A 21,852-nucleotide genomic window follows, 5' to 3' on the forward strand; every position below is an offset into this window, starting at 1 on the left:
ATGTATGTATGTGGGGGCAAGACTGAGGCCATCCTTTGCGTTAGCTCTGTCTTGCCCACACGGGATCAACCTAGGTAGAGAGCATATATTAGATAAACCAAAATATTATCAAAAGTATGATAAGAATATCGATATAAAAGTAGATCAATAGAAGGTAAAAATCATAAACACAAATGCATAGGAAAGAAGCGATGTAGCTCTTATCAGGGATTTGCAGGATCGCTATCAACACCCCACACGGAAAGCTCCATGTCCACGTTATGACTGAGCTGGGCTTATCTCTGAGCCATCGATTAAAAAGGGGGACTACCCTGAGGTCCAAATTGTTCGGCCTTCCTTCTTCTCCCTGAGGCCTTCATATCCATTCCCAGTGACAGGTCACTGGCAGGTAAACATGCCGGGAGCTTCGGGAACTGCGAACGAGGATCTGGAAGGTGATGCCAGCCATGGATCCTTGAGAGTGCCGACGGCCATGGCACCCAACTCGTATGATTATGGACATCTAAGTCGTGGCCCTCCAATCGCCGAGTCGGAAGCTTTGGGGAGACAAAGGTATCTCATCCTTCATTTCACCTTGATACAACCCCAACTCATGCCCATCACGCTCTTCTCCAGATCGTCGTCTTTCTCCACCCGCTTTCGCCAAGCAGGTGGTCCGAACAGTTTCGATAATTTTGCCCGGTCTTGGCAAAGAGCTGCTTGTTTCCCAGAAGTCTGGCCACGGTGGTCGTCGTTTGTGTCTACCGACTCGGACGACGAATTTGACATTGCAACGGGGCTGAGCAATGATGCTGGGAATTCTTCTTTTCAGGGTCGACCATCCGACGCCGAAAGACCTCTATTGCGCGGTGATTCGGATTCGGATGAACATGGCGATGACGACCTGCTCGGGCCTGACTCGTCAAAGAAGGGACTACCGACCACCGGACTTCTGGCCTCATCGCTAGACAGAAGCTTCGCGACGTCGTACGGTACGATTTCTTCCCGAGTGAGTGAGTCGACTCGAAGGCATGCCATCCAATTTCACCATGAGCAACAGGCCCATGTGGATGGTCCGGGGGGTTCTGACCGGGAGCCACTGCTTGTCAAACATGTCCAGCGGGACGACGGCACCAGTGAAGGTGTCATCGTCGGTCAATCGACTGTCCCGCAGACCACTTTCAACTCCGTTAACGTGTTGATCGGCATCGGTCTGCTGAGTCTACCGCTGGCGATGAAGCAGGCTGGGTGGCTGCTGGGGCTACTCTTCCTGGTCTACTCTGCAATCACTACTTCCTACACGGCTAAGATCTTGGCCAAATGCCTTGATGTCGATCGGACCCTCGTCACCTATGCCGACCTGGCCTATATCAGTTTTGGACATCACGCTCGTTTGGTAACCAGCTTTCTCTTCTGTATGGAACTTTTGGGGGCTTGTGTGGCCCTGGTGGTCCTGTTTGCAGATAGTCTATATGCCCTTGTTCCAGGGTTGAGCATCATCCAGTGGAAAATGGTCTGTGGATTAGTACTTGTTCCTCTGAACTTCCTGCCATTGCGGTTCCTGAGTGTAACCAGCATCCTGGGGATCATCTCTTGCACATCTAGTAAGTACTCCACTCGCCTGGTTGATGAGAGAATGAAGCTAACCTTGGAAAAGTTGTGGTCCTGGTCTGTGTCGATGGCTTGATCAAGCCAGATGCACCGGGCTCCCTGCGGCAGCCCGCCAGTACATTTCTCTTCCCCGAGAATTGGGCTACTCTTCCGCTGAGTTTCGGTCTCATTATGTGTAAGGATGGATGTGCCGTGGAAACTTGAACGTGGCTAACATGATTTGAAAAGCACCCTGGGGTGGTCACGGTGTCTTTCCCAACATCTATCGAGATATGAGACATCCACAGAAGTATGGAAGGAGTCTGTGGACAACTTATTTATTTACAGTAAGACGACCCGGTCGCCCATGAGTCCACTCCACATCTAACAATCTTTCATAGTTCTCTCTCGATTGCTCCATGGCAATCATCGGCTGGGTCATGTTCGGTGACACGGTTCGGGATGAAATCACTGCCAACATCCTCACCATAACCGATTATCCACAACCTCTGTCTGTCTGTATCATCATGTTTATATCAATGATTCCTATAACCAAAGTGCCGCTCAAGTGAGTCGACTACCTCTTGACTATCGGTTGACTGTCGCTAACCGAAACAAATCTAGTGCCCGACCGCTGCTGGCCACATTCGAAGTCCTTTGTGATCTGGCAATCGGCCATAGATCCACAGACATGACTCGACAGGTGTCACAAGTAATAGTCCGCATTTTCGTGGTAGTCATGATTGTAGTGCTGGCTGTGGTGTTCCCGGCCTTCGACAGAATCATGGCCTTCTTGGGATCGTTTTTGTGCTTCACAATCTGCATCATTTTCCCTCTCGCGTTCTACCTCAAGATCTTCGGGAAGGAGATCAGCCGAAGGGAGCGCATCCTTGATTGGTTTCTGCTTGTCACCTCGACGATACTGGCGGCGGTGGGGACTGTTTGGGCGTTCTTGCCACAGGATATGATCTCTGCAAGCTAGGTACTACCCTGATCACAGATCGGAGCTGGAGTCGGAATTCCACTCAATCTCCCTGAAGAATGATGGCAAAGTTGTTTCTCTTCTTCCCAGGGTTGAGCATCTCCTTCTTGAAGACTCTGAGCGAATATTCACCCGTATATTCCCAAAGTTGAAAGATTAGCTTCGAGGTCCGCTTGCTCTGAGCGAGGTGAAATCCCAAGCAAGCCAGAATGTCGAGCAGTCTTTGCTCGGTGAGGTAGCGCGAGTTGTCGATACAGGCAACCGGCAACACAAGGAAGAGGCGAGGCACACAGGAAACGGGACTATTGGATGTCAAGAACTTCACACAGCGCTTGAGCATTTCACCTCGCCCCGTGGCATCGGGGACATAGTTGAGTACCAAAGATAGACTTATTAGATGAAAGCGCTCTTCGTCGCCAGACGGTAAGGGCCGCTCCATGAAATCTTGTTTGAGAATCCCCGGCTCTTGGGAATTCAGGTCGATTCGCGTAACATCCAAGGCCGGGTCCATGGAGCACGCATTCTTCGTACTTAAAGCACCAACTTCCAGCACGCGGAGTTTAGAGATTGTGGTATCCCACTGGCTCAGTTGCGGCCTGATCCAGTCGAGGAGGGTCTTGCTGGAATCACCTCCTCGTTCAAGGGACTGCCCAAGCTTGCTGGCAACCTGGTAGCTTTCGAGGCCCCCATTCGCATGGATTTGAGCATCAATGCTACTGACGCGAGCCTCGTCGCCCGCTTGCAAAGCCTGTGCTCGCGCCTTGAGCAACTGGTGGTGGGAGCGAATGAGATGGCGGGTGGCCTTGGATGACAATGCCGCATGCTTGGACTTGACAGTTGGTGGCCGAGTCCGCGACATCAACTGCGGCCGCTTAGGCCGATTTTTGGGAGCCATGGCGCAGGAGACTCAAGCATCGCAAAGCAAACCGAGTCAAACAGTCAAACAGCCTATTTGCGGAGCGGCGTCCCGAGAGATCTGATTGGGCGGTGTGTGACTCAGCTGGAGATGACTAATGGTCACCTGACCCACACACTGGTAGGGTTTTCGCTAAGCGAAGCCACTCCAAATTGTTCGACATTCGACATTGCGACAATCACCACCGCGTCGGACGACAGCCATGGCTCCTAAGGCAGAGAACAAGCAAGGTATGTTCGATTTTTGCCAGCCTGTCATGACCGTGTGACTTCAACCCTACCAATTGCGAATTTGCGACGGTGTGGATGGTCGCGGGACGGATGTTCTATTCAAAAATATACCACACTGCGAGATACCCTTTGCAACAACATGGAATGCTTGGAAAACATGGGATAAATACTGGTCGTTCAGATGGGGATTTATTTTTTACTCTCTGGCCTGTGTTCCCCGAGGGTTTTCTGTCCACACTTCGCCCATGTCGAACCGCAATCTGCAAACCATGTACTTGAAGCAACGATACTAACCAGTCTTCCGTGTCTTCAGGCAAGACCCGCCCCGCCGCCCGGGCTAACGCTGCCGCCAAGGCAGTTGTGAAGGGCTCTTCCGTATGTTTCTCCACACATCGAAATGGAGTTCTTGTGGGAAACACATACTAATGTGACGGGGGAACGAATAGCTCCACAAGTCCCGCAAGGTTCGCACCTCGACCACCTTCCACCGCCCCAAGACCCTGCAGCTCTCGCGGTCGCCCAAGTACCCCCGTGTGTCGATCCCCCGCGCGCCCCAGCTGGACGCCAACAAGGTCGTTCTCTACCCTCTGAACACCGAGAGCGCCATGAAGAAGATTGAGGAGAACAACACCCTGGTCTTCATCGTGGATGTCAAGTCGAACAAGCGCCAGATCAAGATGGCCCTGAAGAAGCTTTACGACGTTGACACCGTCAAGGTCAACACTCTGGTCCGGTACGGCAGCCTCTTTTTGAAGTGCATGCAGAAAATGCATGAAAGGGAATACGTTTCTAACTGATTTCGACAGTCCCGACGGCTCCAAGAAGGCTTTCGCCCGTTTAACCCCCGACGTCGATGCCCTGGACATTGCCGCCACCAAGCTGGCTATCGTCTAAGATTAGGGTAGGAAATGGATCTTTCTTTGGGTTTGGGCGAACTGTTTTCCACCGTGGTGATTCTCAATACCAGCCAGTTCCTGTGGCTGTCCGTGCAGCAAGGGCTGAATGATTACAAAAAAAGAACATGTCTTGAAATGCACGATCCCTGAAGATCTGTGACCTTGGTATTCTCGTAGGACTCGCCAGTGCAGCGGTGCTACTCGGCTTTGGTGCATCATGATTGATGACCACTGCTCAGATACCCGTTTGTAGAGCATTGACAATGTCTTGATATCTGGGTTTATAGCCCAACTACATGGATGCATGGCGGTCGAGGTAGGAGTACATGTTGTCTAGTGTCTGGCTTTGGCTTCGGTCATATACAGCTCTCCAGAAATTCCAGAGCATCCTTATCATCTATTTCCCTACCATCTTTCTCCTTATTTAATATTTGAATGACTGAAGCACAAGTAGAAGAGTCGGTGTTATACATAGGATTCAATTCCCTTCGAGCTCCCGGGTCATCACTGGTACGCTTGACTCGGAATTTGCACAAGATTTAGAAGCGGACAAGAGCACCATAAAAGTGAAATTTACTAGTATACAAGAAATCGACCCGCCGGCATCCATCGCCCACTGGAGTTGTCACCGATGTGCAGTGCCGTAGTAAGGATAACACCAAGGGGAGTAGGACGTCATGGGGGCCATCGACATGGAAAGTAAGAGGAACAAGATATTTCTTTCTCTTCTCTCTCTTTTTTTTTCTTGTTTTAATGTCCCCGCATGGAATCGAGGTTCTTCAGAATCGACAGGTTCGTGTCCATCCACCGCTCAACACAGTTCTGCGCGCACGCCTCCTCGGTCCGGTCGAGTGAGCCCGCGGTGATCTTGCCCTTGCCGGCAACACATTTCTTCCAGCACACGTCGTTCAAGTGGTGGACAGCTGAGACAAGGTGAGAATCCGGGCAGATACGAAAGGATTGGGCCATTTCGACCACCTACTTTGCTGGATAGTCGACTTCTGGGCCTCGTTGGTGAGGACCTGGTTGAGCTCCTTCTTGTCAGCGTCGCTGAGCTTGGAGATGTCGACCTGGGTTTGAGGATCCATGACGGGCGCAACAATGAAAGCGGCAATGGCTGGGATTAAAAAAGGGAGGATAGTGTGCAGCGAGTTCAAGGAAGATCGCGCTCAGGTTGAGCAAAATCGAAGGCGGTGGCACCCGGCACAAAAAAGGCACTTATCGATAGCTCTGCTCTTCTCTCTCTCTCTCTGCCTTCTCCCATTCCCATCCCTCGCTACTGTCTTGGCACTAGTTCTCCTGTGGCCTCATCGCTCGCTGAATCTTTATTTCAGTTTTTGCGCAAAATATCTTCTTTCATCTATCCACCTCCCACCTTCATCCGCCATGCCGCCGATTCGCACCTCCCGCAACCGCAAGCCACCGCCCGCGGGGTTCGAAGACATCGAAGACACGCTACTGGAGTTTGGTAATAAAATGAAGGATGCAGAGAATGCCTCACATGAAGGCAAGAAGAAATACGAGGTGCTGTGGCCGATATTCCAGATCAGTCATCAACGTAGGTACCCCGTTGGAGAGAGAAAGAGAGAGAGACCTGGACCCATTCAGCTACTGACGAACTGCTCTTATGTGTGCATCAGGGTCCCGATATATCTATGACCTCTACTATGAAAAGGAAGCCATCTCCAAGCAGTTGTATGACTGGCTACTCAAAAATAATTACGCCGATGCCAACTTGATCGCCAAGTGGAAGAAGCAGGGCTACGAGAAGGTAGGCTTGAGACTGACCCCCTCCTTCCCAGAAGACCTCGGCTGATGTCTGTCTAGCTGTGTTGTCTGCGCTGTGTCCAAACAAAAGAAACCAATTTCAATGCAACATGCATCTGCCGGGTGCCCAAGGCCCAGCTGAAGGAGGACCAGATGATTCAGTGTGTCAGCTGTGGGTGTCGGGGCTGTGCGAGCAGTGACTAGTGTACTATTTCCTTGGATATTTTCTCTCATCTTCATCAGATACCCTGTGGCCCATGGCATAATACAAAAGAGTAATGATCAGACAAGTACACTTTCCATTGTAACTACATTAATCTCATAGCGCCTCTGATGTGTCCAGCCCTAGGTGCCCATAAAGATAAATCCCAACCCCAAGATCCGAATCATAAAACCATCGCTTGCTCATGTACATCTTGGCGTCATCAAAGGTCGTAACCAGGCCATCCTGGGCTCGGTGAAAGATAGGTCAAGACGGCCGAGCCTCAAAAAAACTCCCGGACGAAAACACCGCCCAAAAGCCAACCTGGAAACATTACCAATATTCAACTCCACAAACCCAAACCCAACAAAAAAATCAAACAAAATCAGACAGAAGCCTGCAGCAAACGCCAAAAGCAGTGAATCCCATCACAAAAATGACATCAGGGTCTTTTTAAAACAAAGTGGTGTTGCTGCGGTGGCTCATTGGAGGCCGCGCATGAAGCGCCCGAGGCTTGAGGGTGTCGTCTTTGTTGGAGCCTCCAATCTTCTGGAATCCTTGCAACAGATCAACTCCGTCCACTTCACCAGGGCTGTCGCTGGCTTCGTCAAAGAGATGGAACGAGAAAAAGTCATCCTGACTTGTGTCCCCAAGGCGGCTCGTGTCCGGCAGCTTTGATGGGGATTCGGGGAAGATCGATGTCTTGGATCGGGGCAATGACGGCGCACCCAGCCGACTATTCGCGCTCACAGAGGTGATGTCGGTGAGGGCTGTGTTACCATTGTCGGTGCGCGGGCGCTTTGCCGAGCGCTTCTCCGGGGACCCATACGCCACAGAGCTATTCTCAGTGCCAGGATCCGCAAAAACATCAAAGGTAGTGTGGAAGTGATCCTGTGGTGTGTAGGTCTCGTCTTGCAGGTTGAAGGCCGGACTCCACGGCAGGTCCTCGTCAGTGAGGCCCAGATGCTTGATGGGGGAGTTGACCATTTGCTGTATCTTTCGACGATGGTTCCGGAGATTGGTGTTTGGAGAAACCGATGGTGGCGGTTTGGCGGGTTTCTTGAACTTGATCACGGGAGTGAGCGGTGGTGGCAGCATGCTCACGTACTCGCCCCGAAGCGGAGAAGAACCGACCAACATGCTGGCATCTTTGCGAGTTGCCGGCTGACCGGGACTCAGGTCATGCGATGAACTTCGGATGCGCGCAATTTCCTCCTCGGCACGACCTCTTTTGATGCGCGGTGGATCGATATCAAGATCGGATGTGAGGATATGGCCTGCTTTGTTGGGCCTTAAAGCGGATGACTCCAGAGAAGAGAAATAGCCGCTATCATTCATGGTGATCGATTTGCGCTTTCGGGGACGTGGGGCAGCGATGGGGCCTGACTGGGTCGGCGTGGGAGGAGTTCCCTGACGGACACAGCGGGGCGCAATCGGAGGCGATGACTGAATGGCTTGTGGCGGCGAAGACCGTGGTGGTCCCGCATGCGGTGCTCCCCCATGGAATCCCTCGTCGCCCATGTCCTCCTGCAAGGCTGGATCAGACGCGGGCAATGTGGCGTCGGATGACAGATCCACGTTGCGCGGCAGCTTGGGAGCCGGCTGCTGCACCGACGGGGGCGGCACCATCCATGTCGTGGTGTTGGCACTCTGCGGCTGGGGGACGAGATCTCTTTGAGGGACGGCGGGGAGGGGTAGACTGGCCATGGTTGGCCGCCGTACTTGTTTGTCCTTGAGGAACTGAACCTCCATCCCAGGCTCGATCGCCCAATAATTCCCCTTGCCTGGGTCATCCTTGGGGCGTTCTTGCTTGATAAATGCTTTGTTGAGACTAAGATTGTGTCGGATACTGTTTTGCCAGCCGGCGTCGCTGTTCTTGTAGTAGGAGAAGGTGTCTGAGATCCATTTATAGATCTGAGCCAACGTCAAGCGTCGATTGGGGGCGCGAAGAATGGACATCCCGATCAAGGTCGCGTAGCTATACGGGGGCTTGGTGCCATCATCTTCGATTGGCGGCATGTCATGCGGCTCGGGAAGGGGGACATAGGGCTCATCCTCGCGCTTCTGCTTCTTCACCGAGCGCTCTTTTAACGGAGCAGCGTCCATGAGGGTTCTTTTCATAGGCAGCTTGGATTCATACGAGGGTTCGGGGAAGTCCGCGAAGTTGTCATTCGACGGCTCGTCCGGATGGTGGTTTTCTTTGGAAGATTCAAGATCCACACTGGGGAAGGTGGTAAATAGAGCCGACTGGGGCATCGAGGACGGGGAGTAGATCGAGAATGGCGGTTTCTTGGTGGGAGAGTCGGTGGTGAACGTGGGAGGAGCCGGGGCGGTGATGGGCACGAAACCGAGTTTTCCTTGGCCCGGGTGGGAGCCGCCTTGAGACAGCAGTGCTTTTGTTGGCGATGGCCTGTGCGGGCCAGCGGAAGCCGGGTTCAAGGACGGATTCTCAATGGGTTGAAGTGGTAGCGGTGAAGGTTGCAGATGGGGCTGCGATTTGATCGCTTTTGCAGATGGGGTCAGCAGCGCCGGGGAATTGTGCGCGCCGGGCGCCGGACGCGTCGATCCCATAATCTGGACAGCAGAGACAGACAGAAACGTCACTGATCGCCAAGCGAGACCATATGACGCTTCAAAAAGGGCCTTTTTCTTCTCTCTCGAGACGGGTGATCGGGGGCAGGTCAAGTACCCACGAGTCTGAGTTGGAGAGACCAATGTGATGGGAATTCGCGTCGGACCAATTGCAAGCCAAACAAGTCAATCTTAGGCCGTCATGCAGCAAGTTGACTTGGGCCACAAGGCGCTAAGACGGCACTCCAATCTGGGGCCAAGCCAGTGGAAACCTTCCTCAGACACGCGTTGATAGCAGAAAATAGATTCACCCCCAAAAAAATGAAGATTAGATATGTATGGTATGAGATACCTGGGGGGAAAGAAAAATGAAGACGGGGAGAGAGAGAGGGAGGAGACAAGCCGAAGGTGGGAAGGGAAGCCCTTTTTCTCGTTTCTCTCTCTCTCTTTCTTTTGGAGAAAAGAGACCTTGCTGAAGAGAGAGGTGGAGGAGATGTAATAATACCAGTCAGGTATGGTCATCACACGCTCGCGTCACGCGTTTTATTATGGGGTCGGGGAATGTTCCGGCTGTCACACTGTGTAAGGCCCTTGCTCGGCATTCGATCATCGATTGGATCCACCTCGGACTATGCGCCCTTCCTTTGTATATACCCTTGCTCTATATCTACCATACTAGAATTATGACAATTATGATAATTCAACTAATTATTACTCACTACTGATATTGCACATATATGTATGTATACATACATATATATGCCTCTAGCTCAAAATAGAATCTCTTGACTTCCACTGCCGATAATGGCGGTCTTTCGACCTCTCTTGACCATTGGCCCAGAACACCCGGTATGTCGATGTAACTCTGACACGCCGGTGGCTTCACCTCATCTCCAGCAAGGGATGCTCCCCCCCCAGCCGCTGTCAATGGGGCACGGGCGACGATCATGTCTTTCAGATGGATCTGCGCATGTGTTCGGCAGGAATAGTTCAAGTCGAGACAAAAGACCAGAAAAAAAAAAGGACAATTTCCTTGCGGAGATTGAACTATATGGGAGGACAATCCGTGGAATATGGTCTTGATGCCATCTATATAGAATATGACCGAGAAACAAAAAGAAAAGAAAGAAAACGCCCAACCCATGCATCAAAGACAAGAAAAGAGAAAAGAAAGCATATGCTGGGTGTCCTCGTCAAACCCCCCTGTCGTGCCTAGATGTATCCATGGATATGCCAACTTTTGGTTCTTTTTCTCTATCGCCGAAACAAACCAGAAAACCAGACCCAATGGGATATCTCAAAGAAAAAAAAAAAAAATGACTCGTGACTCGTAGTCATCGGCCTTCTAATCCAGGAAAGTGAACATACTCGTGTGGATGATGTTGAGCGCGCGGTCAGCATCTCGCTCTTCGATGACGCAGGAGATGTTGATTTCACTCGCACCTGCAGGGGAGAAGAGGGGTGGTCAGCCACTGGGAAGGGAACGAAAGGGACCGAGTGAGGGGGGACGATCATGGAAACTCACCTTGCGAGATCATCTCAATGTTCACATTGTTCTCGCCCAGAGTGGTGAACATGCGGCCCGCGACCCCGATCATATTCTTCATCTGCTTCCCCACCAAACTGAGAATGGCCATCTCCGGGATGATATCCACCGTCCCGTACCGAGCCAGGTCGCTGAGAGCGCCCTTCAGATCATCGTCAATGACCTGGTACTCATCCCGGCCGTTGCCATTCAAGAGAGGCATTTCGGAGTGAAGTGCCATTGACACGTGGACCTCACTGGTCGAAATCAGGTCGATCGACAAGCGCCACTTGTCTAGCACGGAGAAGATCCCCGCAAAGAATCCGTGCGATAAAGAACGTTTATTCGAATGGACGTTGATCACCAGGATCTTGTGCTTGATAGTCACCGCGGTGGGCCGTTTCGGTCGCTGCATGAAACTGGGGCTCCGGGTCCGGAACAGGCGCGGATCATGACCTGGGGTGGTCCTCTCGAGCTCGGCCGTCGAGTCGGGGAAGATGATGGTACCCTTGTTCTTGGGATTCATAACATTCTTGATGCGGATGGGAATCTTGGCACGGATGACTTGCTCCATGGTGAATGGGTGGATGACTTCTGATCCATAAAAGGTCAATTCGGCGGCCTCGGCGGGCGTAATCGCCGACAGCAGACTGGCGGTGGGCACCTTGCGCGGGTCTGCGGTAAAGATGCCGTCCACCTCTTTCCAGACCTGCAGCTCTTTCGCATGGGTTCCGACGGCGACGAGGGCGGCGCAGAGATCTGTGTAACCACGACCGATCTGATCGAGCAGGCCGCCGGGGATCGTCCCAAAGTACCCAGTCACTACCGGTACACGGTGCCCACACGCTTCAATCTTCTTGCCGATAACCGTCGCCAGGGTGTTGTAGAAGTCCTGGTCCAAGCCCTGGCTTCCGATTGAGAAATCCACCACGTCGGCCAGATCCACGTACTGCGAATCAACTCCCCGATCCTGCAGGAAGGCTGCCATGAGCCGGCAGCTGAGTTTCTCGCCCGTACTGATCACTTTGTCCACGCAGCGTGCGCTGATCTCTCCCAGGGTCTGAGCCGCCTCCAGGACTTTCAGGACCCGTTCACATTCCCCATTGATATCTGCCACCACCTGGTCCCTCAATTCCACCGACGTTAATTGTTCTTGGGCGACCTGAGCATGCTCCGCGCGAACGGCCTCGACAAAAGATTCATACTGCCGTGATTGCGAATTTTCGGCGTCCCGCGCGGCACGTAGTAATCTATGTGATTTGTCGTCAGGATGGAGTGCTTCCAAGGTTGCTAGGGTCAACCCGTTGACATGTGACTCACCGGTTGGTGGTGCCCTCGGCTTTGGTAGAACTGCTTCTTGCTGAACACACGACAGCGACCCGGTGCTCGGCCAGACTAGGTCTACAGATGGTCAGAAAACCCAGGCATTCAAGGGATATCCCGAGGGAAGAAAAGAGAATTCGAGACAGAATTATTCAGGGTAAACATACTGAACGACCTGCTCAATAATATTCAGAGCGAACTTGCCCACGCTGGTGCCGCCGAACTTTTGCACCACCCAGTTGCTGTGCGGGGCCTGCGCAAGGGCCTGGGGATTGACCGGGACGTGGGGATCCATCACTCGGGAAACAAGAGAAAAAGCAAAAGCGAGAACGAAAAGAAGAAACGATCAAGAAACATGCGAGAGTTGGGGAAGGATGGAGCGAATGCACATTTTTTTTTCCGGTGACTCAACTGCCAATTGAGTTTTTCCGCCTCAGGAACGATGTCGGAGTGTCGCTGATAGAGAGCTTATCGATTGACTCATATAAATAATGGTCGATGTATACGAATCTATCTTTATATTTATATTCTCTGCTATGCCATTCTATTGTATTGTATTGTATTTCTTAATTTATTGTATTGTAGTACAGGATTAGCACAGACTCTAGCAAATCCATCACAAGACTCGCTGAGATATACCCAATCCCATAGAAATCAAGCCAGTAGGTGGGGTGCAATAGTCAGGAAATGTCCTACATAACCTACGTACCTCCAGGGCTGAACTCACCCTGCGTCGTGACTTTTTTGTGTGTGGCGTCGGCTGCAATTCTCCCTGTTGCAGCCTGGAGATATCCGAGGCATCAACTTCCCGCATGCGACCAAACCAACTTCTTCACCCCGCCATGGACGATTCGAGTCCAACATGTCCTCTCTGTCCCTTCACCGACTCCGATGCCAATTGTGTAGCAGAGCATATTGAATTTTGTCATCCAGAAAATGGCGCTCTGGAAACCTCCCGGGATTCAGATCCCCGAGAAATGACCCGTTCGACCTCATCATCCAGTGACGAGTCGACGGACAAATACGTCGATTGCCCGCATTGTTGTGGTGAAACCGTGGCTAGTGTCGATCTGTCAACACACCTCGATTTGCACATCGCAGAGAGCGTCGCATTACATGTAGATGACTACGGTGTAACCCCGACACGCGCAGATGCGGGGATGCTCGAGAATCGTCCATCCTGGGAACAAACGGACTCGCTGGATGTCGTGGGTACTCGCAAAGGCAGCAAACGTGGAGCACAGCGAGACTTTTCACGGACGAATACCGCTAAACCAGATCGACCGCGCAGCTTACCCAGAACCGTCGGTCCCGATGGCGCAAAGAAGCTAGGGGTATGTCATTGATGATCGGACACGGTACCTACGTTCCCACAGCTGATTTGATTAGCGGGCGGAGCTGGGTCCTCATGCCCATGAGAAGAAGATGCCATCATGGCTCAGGAAGATACTGGAGAAAGGTGGTCATACCACGAAGCAGAACCAAATCACCCCGGATGGCAGACTTGCCCGGTACAAGAAGGTGGAGAACGAAACAGACCATCTCATTCCCGTGCTAGCTCGACTCTGTGAGCAGGACAAATCGGTTCAGCGTGCCTTTCTCTGCAGTCCCAAGGTCCGCCATATCTGCAAGATGCCGCGCGAGGGAGGGTTCTGTGGCTATCGAAATATCCAGATGCTGGTGTCCTATCTCAAAAAAACTCATAGCCCAGGCCATGAGAACTTTGCAAACAAGGGCCCCACGATATTGGAACTGCAAGAGATGATCGAGCTGGCATGGGATATGGGCTTCAATAGTGTGGGGAGGACTGAAACTGGGGGCATCAAAGGCACGCGGAAGTATATTGGGACACCCGAGGTGAGCAGCCTTTGTGATTTTTCCTGAGAGCACTATTCAGATGGCTAATATCAGCAAAGGCGCAGGCGCTTTTCTTGAATCTTGGGGTTCAGTAAGTCCTTTGTGATTTTTGCAGGGTGTGTACCACACTGACTTCAATCTAGTTGTGATGCCAGTAGCCTCGGCGAGAGTAATGAGATACGAGCCTATGACGTGCTCTTCATGAATGTCGCAGACTATTTTCGATCTGCATGTTCCTTGGACCAAGAGACGAAGGTTTTCACGACTGATCTCCCACCGATATATTTCCAACACCAGGGTCAGACTGCCTCTGCTTTAGCCCGATATCTTGTCTAACACAATGAACAGGGCATTCCATGACCATCGTGGGATTCGAGATTCGAGACAATGGTAGCGCGAACCTACTGGTGTTCGACCCCATGTTCAAGACATCACCGGCGATTCATCGTCTGGTCGGCACTTCTGCAAGGCCACCCGATCCCGGTCGCCTGCTCAAGGCATATCGCAGGGGTACACCCTATCTGCAGAAATACAAGCTTTTCGAGCTTCTCAAGTACGTGCCCCTCCACTTGCGATTGAGCCTTCTCTCATGCAGAGACAATCTATAGACTATGTACCCCCAGCCTTCCCACGGGGCCCCAGGAACCAAGGCCCCATGTTGTATGATTCTTGTTCATTGCAGAATACCCAATATTGCTACATGGAAATACAAATACAAATACAAATAGAGCAGCTATCTCTGGGCATAATTGTAGCCATACTGTGTGTGTAGAGGCGCCAAGTCCCGTGACATCCCCCCTCCACACGATAAGATAAACCCACGAAGAAAGTGATTTCCTTCAAGTCAAACCTGAGCTCTGACCGCGAGAAGCATGCGGACCTCTCCGAATGTGATCATCACCGGCACCCCCGGGGTGGGCAAGACTGTACACTGCGAACAATTGGCGCAGGAGATCGGCTTGAAGCACCTGTCGATCAACCAGGTCGCCAAAGATCGCGGGTGCCATGAGACCTATGACGAGGAATTGAAGAGTTGGGTGGTCGACGAGGATAAAGTAAGCTCATTTCCTCCTCCTGGTGTTTGAACCACCAGATAATTGTGGCTGCAGCCGCTTACCAGGTGTGCTCCAGCTTCTGGATGCCCTCGAGGACGAAATCCCCCGAGGTGGCTACCTCATTGACTGGCACGCATGCGACCTCTTCCCCAGATCTTGGATCGATCTTGTGGTCGTCCTCCGGTGTCCCTCGACTGCGGTGCTGTACGATCGTCTCGCCTCAAGGTATTCAATATCGCCCCGGATTTCCCACTTCTGTCTACATCCCATGCTGAAAGGTCTATCTCTCTAGGGGCTACCACAAGGAGAAATTAGAAGAGAACCTCGACGCCGAGATTTTCGGAGTTCTGGTCGAGGAAGCCCGCGAGGCGTTCGAGGATGAGATTGTGGTAGAGCTGAACAGCGAGAAGGACGAAGATGTGGAAAACAATTGTGCCAGAGTCTCTGCCTGGGTCGAGGCTTGGAAGAAAAATCAAACGGAAAATGCGGAATGAACGCCCAAATTGGTCTCTTGTTCTCGTTCTACGGCCCGCCGCTGGACCTTTCTACCTTGCTATATACCCTCGGAATATTTCACTGTCCCTCGGCCAGCCACTGCTGCAATTTCACCAGAGCCTTGTACCGGTGGGAAATGCGGTTCTGCACTGCATTAGTGGCTTTTCCCCCCCTTCTTTGGTTAGCATCCTGGCAGGGGACTATATGCTCACCTTTTCTTCTTTCTCCATTTCGGCATATGTTTTGCCTTGGTGTTCAAAAATAGGGTCCCAACCTAGAGGATCGCACGTCAGACACGGCTTCTTTTTTCTGGGTATAGATATATAGATCTTCATCCATCTACTTACCGAATTTCGCTGGACCTCGGGGTCGCACAATCGCACCCTGTCCAGTGGGTCAACATCGAGGTTCAATGTAAAAGCCAATGGCAATGGTCTTACCTCGGTCCTTCCCTGGAATATAATGGGCTCCTCTCCAGGTCCGCGGCAGAAGGCAAAGGTACACACGGCCTCGGCAGCCCGGTCCTCGAAGCCATCAAGCATCTTGTTCAGGCCTTCAAGGCCAAGGGCATCAAGAAATGATTTGCTTGTTTCTAGTCAGCAATTGATTCACCGTCATAACACCGAGAAATACTGACATGTACGGGCCAGGGAGGCCTTTGAGGGCGCGGAATTCCAGCGCCGTGTCCTCGGTCAAAGCGGGCCCATTGATCTACTCAAACAGTGAGCGGATATTATGGAAGCCATCGGAGGATATACTTACCGCCTCGGCTGCGCGTCTGGACTTTTCTTTGGCGATGTCCTCGATGGTCCCTTGGATTTCTGGAACATCGACTGCTTGGTTGTCGACTGTAATGACGCTGCCCAAGATAGCCCGCACCTCGGCGAGCTTGTTTTGGTTGCCAGTGATGAAGTTGATTTTGTTCAACGACATGGTGGCGAGTGTGGACACTATAATCCTTTGTTTCTTGAATTTGGATGTGTGTTGAGAAGGGGAGTTTCGGGACTCCACAGTCTCCCTCCACCGCCAGCTCTCGCGATCCACTCCCACTCTTCTATAGTCTACGGAGAAGATACAACGAAATTGCCATGATCCAAGAACCCGAAAATAAAAAAAAGACAGGAACAAATGAAATTCATATGCATCACTGTATTCAAAAGCCATGAATATTCCAGGCACAAGGTCGTGGTGAAATGTCAACTCTGGTCGTAATCCGTAGCTCACGGGAGATCCCCCAAAACTAATATACACAACTACTCCTCAATCGTCCCATTATCCATGTCGAGCTTTTCTTGCTGTGCCATCGCCTGCGCGGACACGATTTCGGCCAACCGCTTGAGTCGCGGCGTTTGAAGCCCTGCGAAGGTCGTCAGTAACCATGGAAAAAAAAGGGGAGAAAAATCAATGTTCACTGACAGGACGGTGTGTAGGTTTCCAAGGCCGTGATGGCACGAGGCTCGGCAATTTCATAAGGACCACTGTCATCCATGTCCACCGGGGCCAACAGAAGCACGTCACTATTTTCAGTGACGCGGGAGGCAACAGCCTTCATGATCTCGCCATTGATGGGCTGTTCGTAGTCCGCAACAAGATACTGGTTCAGAAGTTTCTGGATTTGGTTTGGCGACAGCCTATTCATGAACCAGATTAGTCACAGCCCGAGTTATTCAACATCCCAAGGGATTTAACTTACATCCAGCAAATGTCTTGAATGATTTCGATGTCATTCAAAGTAGCCTTCTTGAGCTGAAGAAGCTTGGTCGCTTGCTGTATAATGTGTTAAGGAAAAAAAATCATAAAAAAAAAAAAAACTCAGTATGGATCGGGCAACTTTACCATCAAATGCTCTAGCTTCAAAGTCCCCTCCGGCATATCATGACTCTTGCACCACTCCTCGATCCGCGTGATGTTGTAGTTGATCTGGAGACCGCGCTTCCACGACAGGAAATTCCGGCGCATGAGAAGGTCATTGAATGCAGTCACTCCCACCAGGCGCAGAAGCTCGTGGACGGTCTGGTTGACAATCGTGTCCTCCAAGTAGAACGCCCTCATGGCTTTGTAGACATTGTTGAGCAGACTCAAGAGGTTGTCCATGCTATAGGCTGGATTGTTGTTGGAGGGCAGGAGCTTGCCAAGGAACCGGTTGGTTTCGCTGGTGACAAAGCCTGGAAGGGACTGAGATTCGATGATGGCCGGCACGATCATCTTGTAGAGCTTCTTCTTCAACGTCTTCATCCACGTGTGATAGATGTTGAACTCGAGACTCTCGAGATCATGCTTCACGATCTCCAACAAACGATCATACTCGTAATTGTCAGTCTTCTGGGCCTCATACCAATCCTCGGCCAAGAAAACAAACGACAGCATTTCGTGGACGTTGGAGAGCCAGAAAGCACCAGGGTTGACTGCGTCTTCCCCATCATGCTGCATAACCTCCTGTTGGATCGATTGCATCACATTGGCCAAGAATCGCTCGGATTCCTTGACAAAGCCATTGTTCCACATCTCCGAGGTGACGAGGTTGATCAGGTAGGCCGGGAACAGGACTTCCTTCTCAGTTGGCGGCGGAGTCGAGCTTGGGAGCGGGATCTTGAGGTTGCGAATTAAGCCCATGGTGACCTCCTCGTTCAGATCCTCTTCTTCGGACAGCAGGTTCTCGAGCTCTACCTCGACCGAGTCTAGGCCAGGCGAGATTGCGGCGTTCGGGCGCCCAGCGCCAGCTGAGGGGACCGCCATCGACACCGGCCGCGGGTTGTATGCACCGCTAAAGCGATCAGTGTCGATCTTTTCTGCTCCTGCACTGCGTCTCTTGGGCTTAGGTTTCTTCGAGGATACCAGATTGATCAGACCAGTGGCGGGAGGCTGGACGGCGCCACCGTTCGGCAGATCACCATTCAGGCCGTTCGCTGGCACAGACCGCTTGGCAACCTCGAGCTCCTCCTCAAGCTCAGAAATGCGTTGGCGTAGAGCAGCCTGCTCTTTTTCGTGGTCGCCATTCAGCAGCTTCAGGCGCTCCAGTTCCTCGTTTGAGGTACGGAGTGCCTCACGAGAAACTCTCTCTTCCTCTTGGAGACGCTTGATGGTGGTCTGAGCCTCGGTATGGCTTTGTTGTAGCTTGCTCATCTCCTCTTCGACAGCTTCCAACCGGGCTGCGGTGATACCGGCCTGGTTAGCCTCGGCTTGTAATTCCTTGGCGCGAGCCTCCAGCGTGTTGTGCCGACTTCGCCATGACTTCAATTGGGTCTCGTAGTTCTCCAACTGAGAGCCCAAGGACTTGTTTTCTCGCTTAAGGGACTCCAAATACTGCGTCAGCTCTACCACCTTGTTCTCCAGTTTGTAGGAAATTTGCTTGAGATCCCGCGCGTCCTCTCGCAGCTTCCTATAATCTTGCCTCGCCTGTTTACCTCTCCAAAGACTTTGAATGATGACCACCTTGCGGCGATATTGTCGCCAGGATCGCAATTGACGCCATGAACGGAACGAGCGCTGGATGATCTTCGCAGCGTTGCCGTTGATGGAGTCCATGATGTTTCGTCGACAGAGAAATCCCTTGGCGAGGGATTGGAAGCGAATGTAATTGCCTCGGGTTTTGAGGTACTGCTTCCTCTCCTTCTGCCCACGCCAGACCCTCTGTATTGTAGTGGCAGCTTTAGTTTGGCGAATTTCCTGGGCCCGTTGTCGTGCCAAAAATCCCCTGATGAAGGCCTGGGTGGTGAGAATCGATTCACGGGCATCCAGGTAGCGGCGCCGGTAGTATTTGCAACGCAGATTCTTTTGAATCATAATCGCACATTCGTTCAACCTAGAGGTCCGGAGGTTCTCTAAGAAAGCAAGCATACCGGCCCGGAAAAAGATCTTGGTCAGACCGAGTTGATACTTGTCCCGCTTTTGATGGTTGGCATCTCCCAGGGCTTTTCGAAGGATAGCATGGCACATCTGCCGAATTTCCGATGTCCACTGTGAGGAATGGCAGAGCATGTAGTAGCGAATGGCAAATTCCTCGTATGTCCAGCGAGTCGGGTACCCAGCAGTGCTGATTCTAACGGTTTCCAAAACACCACAAGCCCTCAACTGACTGAGAACCATTGGGCCCTCAAACTTCCAAGCCTCTTTGGCTTCATTGGGCTTGATACAGCGGATGTAATGCACGTCCGTTGAATTGATGGTGGCCATCAGCTCAATCAGCGAAGACTTGAAAATTCCTCCCAGGGTGGGCTTGCGGTTGACCGCAACACCGATTCGGCGCCCTGGGGCTGCGACTGGCTTGGATGAGACCGACACGGAGTCTTTTTCACGGACCGCGGCGGCCGTTTCCAGTATTTCCTTGACGAAGTCGTTGGACGAGTTGCGCAGGACTTCCAAGTGCTCATCCGGGACGGTGTCGCGGTTCTTTTCAATGAAACCATCGGACTCGTAGGTGACATCAACAGCATAATGGCAAACGGTGAAAGCCGACTTGCCAAAGCGAGGTTTCTTGTAAAACTTCTGCTTGTCGGCGGCGAAATGGTGATGAAGCTTGGTGACGAACTGTTCATCGGAGCCCATTGGAAGTCGGGATTCCTCGTCCAAAAGAGACAAAATTCCAAGTTTGGCCTCGATCAGATCAATACAGGGTTGGTTATCAGAGAAGTCAATGAACTTCCAGTCGATCTCTTCTCGAACATATTCCTCCTGTTCTAGTTTGAACACATGCTGGTTGAACTCCTGTTGCAGCTTCTCGTTGGCATAGTTAATGCAGAACTGTTCGAAAGAGTTCTTGGCAAAATGTTCAAAGCCATAGATATCCAGAACACCGATGAAGAACTGGAATCGGCTGAGAACTTCATCAGTGGCCAGACCACGATTGATCTTGTCTACCAGCCAATCGAACAAACTCGAGTAGATGAACTTGGCGACCGAGTCTCGTACAACAGTGGCTTGCTGCTGAGTCAAGTTGGAAGTGATCTTCTCGCCTCGTGTAATCAGCTGCTTTTTGACGATCCATTTTGCAAAATCGTTAGCATCGATCCCCAGCATAGCACAAGCGCGCACAAGAGAAGGCTCGGACGACGAGAGAGAGGAGTCCGTGCGGGTAGCCGTGATTTTGACATTGCCAAGGTGCAACAGAGCCGCGAGAATGCGGAAGATCTCAGTTTGGTTGTGCTCCGGGACGCCAATCGTGGCCAGGGATTTCCTAGTGGCATCAAATTCCGCCTTGTCGTCGACACCGTCAATCTTAGGCGTTCCACCCTGGTTGAGATACTCGTATTCCTCGACAGGCAAAATACCCAGGTCTTGCCTCTCCTCGTCCGTGGCGCCGGCCACGAGCTGGTAGAAGATGTGGTAATTGCGCTCCTTGAGTGGCTGGAAGACTAGCCTCGATCTCTCCAGAAGATAGGTCCGGATCTTGGCACCAATGATGTTGGTGCGGTCATCAAACATGATCTCGATGTATTTGCCAAAACGAGAAGAATTGTCGTTCCGTGTCGTTTTGGCGTTACCGAACGCTTCCATGACCGGATTGGTGGCCAGGATCTGCTCTTCCGTCTCACTGATTGCATCTGCGCGACTGGTGGTGTATTTCCCTGGCTGGTCCGAGGACTCGCGAGTTGCAAAATACCGCATGATATATTTGGCACTCACGGTCTTTCCGGCACCTGACTCTCCGGAGACCACAATGGTCTGGTTCTTGCCGTCACGAAGCATGTCACTGTCTCGCATGTGAGCGACGAATTTGCAAATTCCGCCACGTTAAGGGTACTCTTACGCAAAAGCTTCCTCAGCAATGGCGAACAAATGAGGTGCCTGTGAAGCTCGATGTTTCCCTGCATAGACCTGTACCATCTGCGGCACATAGAGCGAGTCCACCCGGGCAAAAGGATTGGTCGCAATCAGGACGATGCCACTGTAGGTATATATCTCTTTCTGAGCATAGCGGAGCTTTATAGCCTGCAGTACTTTAAAGCCGTCAGCCGAGGAACGTTATTCCGAGGTGCCAGTTGAAAGACAAACCAGCGGGCTCATTCAAGTGAGACAAGTTGGTCAAATCTTCGCTGGCTTCCAGCATGGCCGGGTTCATTAACGGAGGCAAGTTTGGGTTGTTGTCGACCTGCAGTTCGGACTGCGTGGTCTCGATGGTTTTTGTCTGTTCGTCCACACCGGGTCAGCTTTGTTTTCGATTGCTGCCATCGAAGCCAAAAGTCCATCTTAGCTTCAGGGACACACTTCTCCATTTTCCAGCTCAAACACCAGCTGCACTTTCTCTCCATCGACCAGTTTCTCCTTGAGTTCGGACGCAAGCCATCCATCCGTCGGGTCAGGCTGCCAGGCCCTTGTCCCGACCTCAAAAATATGCGCCATGGTATTCTTTCTTCAGGCTCTTGATCCAGATGCAATCAGGACTCAGAACCAAAAAATCGGTAGAGGGTTTAGGAGTCTAGGAGATGTCGGGAGAGCGGTTCAACATCGAAGGGAAAACGTAACAA

The 21,852-nt window shown here is 51.8% G+C and overlaps 10 protein-coding genes across 10 annotated transcripts; 4 read left to right on the top strand and 6 right to left on the bottom strand.

Moving 5' to 3' along the window:
• Window positions 1–394: 394 nt before the first annotated feature.
• NUU61_009655 (putative transporter) lies at window positions 395–2,551 on the top strand (the record flags this gene model as incomplete). Its single annotated transcript, XM_056660180.1, has 5 exons — window positions 395–1,583; window positions 1,637–1,765; window positions 1,819–1,916; window positions 1,971–2,137; window positions 2,194–2,551. The coding sequence occupies 5 exons, from the start codon at window positions 395–397 to the stop codon at window positions 2,549–2,551; spliced, it is 1,941 nt and encodes a 646-aa protein (XP_056506678.1).
• A 43-nt stretch (window positions 2,552–2,594) lies between these two features.
• On the bottom strand, window positions 2,595–3,446 carry NUU61_009656 (25S rRNA (adenine2142-N1)-methyltransferase; the record flags this gene model as incomplete). Its single annotated transcript, XM_056660181.1, has 1 exon — window positions 2,595–3,446. The coding sequence occupies one exon, from the start codon at window positions 3,444–3,446 to the stop codon at window positions 2,595–2,597; it is 852 nt and encodes a 283-aa protein (XP_056506679.1).
• A 223-nt stretch (window positions 3,447–3,669) lies between these two features.
• Window positions 3,670–4,591, top strand: NUU61_009657 (60S ribosomal protein uL23; the record flags this gene model as incomplete). The annotated part of the gene is made up of 4 exons (XM_056660182.1): window positions 3,670–3,697; window positions 4,011–4,072; window positions 4,144–4,430; window positions 4,504–4,591. The coding sequence occupies 4 exons, from the start codon at window positions 3,670–3,672 to the stop codon at window positions 4,589–4,591; spliced, it is 465 nt and encodes a 154-aa protein (XP_056506680.1).
• A 752-nt stretch (window positions 4,592–5,343) lies between these two features.
• Window positions 5,344–5,681, bottom strand: NUU61_009658 (Tim10/DDP family zinc finger protein; the record flags this gene model as incomplete). Its single annotated transcript, XM_056660183.1, has 2 exons — window positions 5,344–5,516; window positions 5,576–5,681. The coding sequence occupies 2 exons, from the start codon at window positions 5,679–5,681 to the stop codon at window positions 5,344–5,346; spliced, it is 279 nt and encodes a 92-aa protein (XP_056506681.1).
• Window positions 5,682–5,979: 298 nt separating this feature from the next.
• NUU61_009659 (BUD31 family protein) lies at window positions 5,980–6,564 on the top strand (the record flags this gene model as incomplete). The annotated part of the gene is made up of 3 exons (XM_056660184.1): window positions 5,980–6,151; window positions 6,234–6,364; window positions 6,421–6,564. 3 exons carry the CDS (start codon window positions 5,980–5,982, stop codon window positions 6,562–6,564), a joined length of 447 nt encoding a protein of 148 aa, XP_056506682.1.
• A 451-nt stretch (window positions 6,565–7,015) lies between these two features.
• NUU61_009660 (forkhead box transcription factor) lies at window positions 7,016–9,133 on the bottom strand (the record flags this gene model as incomplete). The annotated part of the gene is made up of 1 exon (XM_056660185.1): window positions 7,016–9,133. One exon carries the CDS (start codon window positions 9,131–9,133, stop codon window positions 7,016–7,018), a length of 2,118 nt encoding a protein of 705 aa, XP_056506683.1.
• Window positions 9,134–10,478: 1,345 nt separating this feature from the next.
• On the bottom strand, window positions 10,479–12,276 carry NUU61_009661 (aspartate kinase; the record flags this gene model as incomplete). Its single annotated transcript, XM_056660186.1, has 4 exons — window positions 10,479–10,576; window positions 10,659–11,908; window positions 11,979–12,059; window positions 12,149–12,276. The coding sequence occupies 4 exons, from the start codon at window positions 12,274–12,276 to the stop codon at window positions 10,479–10,481; spliced, it is 1,557 nt and encodes a 518-aa protein (XP_056506684.1).
• A 547-nt stretch (window positions 12,277–12,823) lies between these two features.
• On the top strand, window positions 12,824–15,387 carry NUU61_009662 (uncharacterized protein; the record flags this gene model as incomplete). The annotated part of the gene is made up of 8 exons (XM_056660187.1): window positions 12,824–13,315; window positions 13,371–13,838; window positions 13,898–13,929; window positions 13,982–14,136; window positions 14,187–14,391; window positions 14,710–14,893; window positions 14,970–15,118; window positions 15,186–15,387. 8 exons carry the CDS (start codon window positions 12,824–12,826, stop codon window positions 15,385–15,387), a joined length of 1,887 nt encoding a protein of 628 aa, XP_056506685.1.
• Window positions 15,388–15,466: 79 nt separating this feature from the next.
• On the bottom strand, window positions 15,467–16,321 carry NUU61_009663 (non-canonical purine NTP pyrophosphatase; the record flags this gene model as incomplete). Its single annotated transcript, XM_056660188.1, has 6 exons — window positions 15,467–15,532; window positions 15,601–15,662; window positions 15,736–15,772; window positions 15,829–15,973; window positions 16,026–16,099; window positions 16,151–16,321. The coding sequence occupies 6 exons, from the start codon at window positions 16,319–16,321 to the stop codon at window positions 15,467–15,469; spliced, it is 555 nt and encodes a 184-aa protein (XP_056506686.1).
• A 320-nt stretch (window positions 16,322–16,641) lies between these two features.
• NUU61_009664 (type V myosin) lies at window positions 16,642–21,727 on the bottom strand (the record flags this gene model as incomplete). Its single annotated transcript, XM_056660189.1, has 7 exons — window positions 16,642–16,745; window positions 16,805–17,019; window positions 17,082–17,155; window positions 17,225–21,077; window positions 21,135–21,324; window positions 21,380–21,512; window positions 21,593–21,727. The coding sequence occupies 7 exons, from the start codon at window positions 21,725–21,727 to the stop codon at window positions 16,642–16,644; spliced, it is 4,704 nt and encodes a 1,567-aa protein (XP_056506687.1).
• Window positions 21,728–21,852: the final 125 nt, after the last annotated feature.

Source organism: Penicillium alfredii (genome assembly GCF_028826965.1).
Source record: "Penicillium alfredii strain IBT 34128 chromosome Unknown utg000012l_segment0_segment0, whole genome shotgun sequence".
Lineage (NCBI taxonomy): Eukaryota > Fungi > Ascomycota > Eurotiomycetes > Eurotiales > Aspergillaceae > Penicillium > Penicillium alfredii.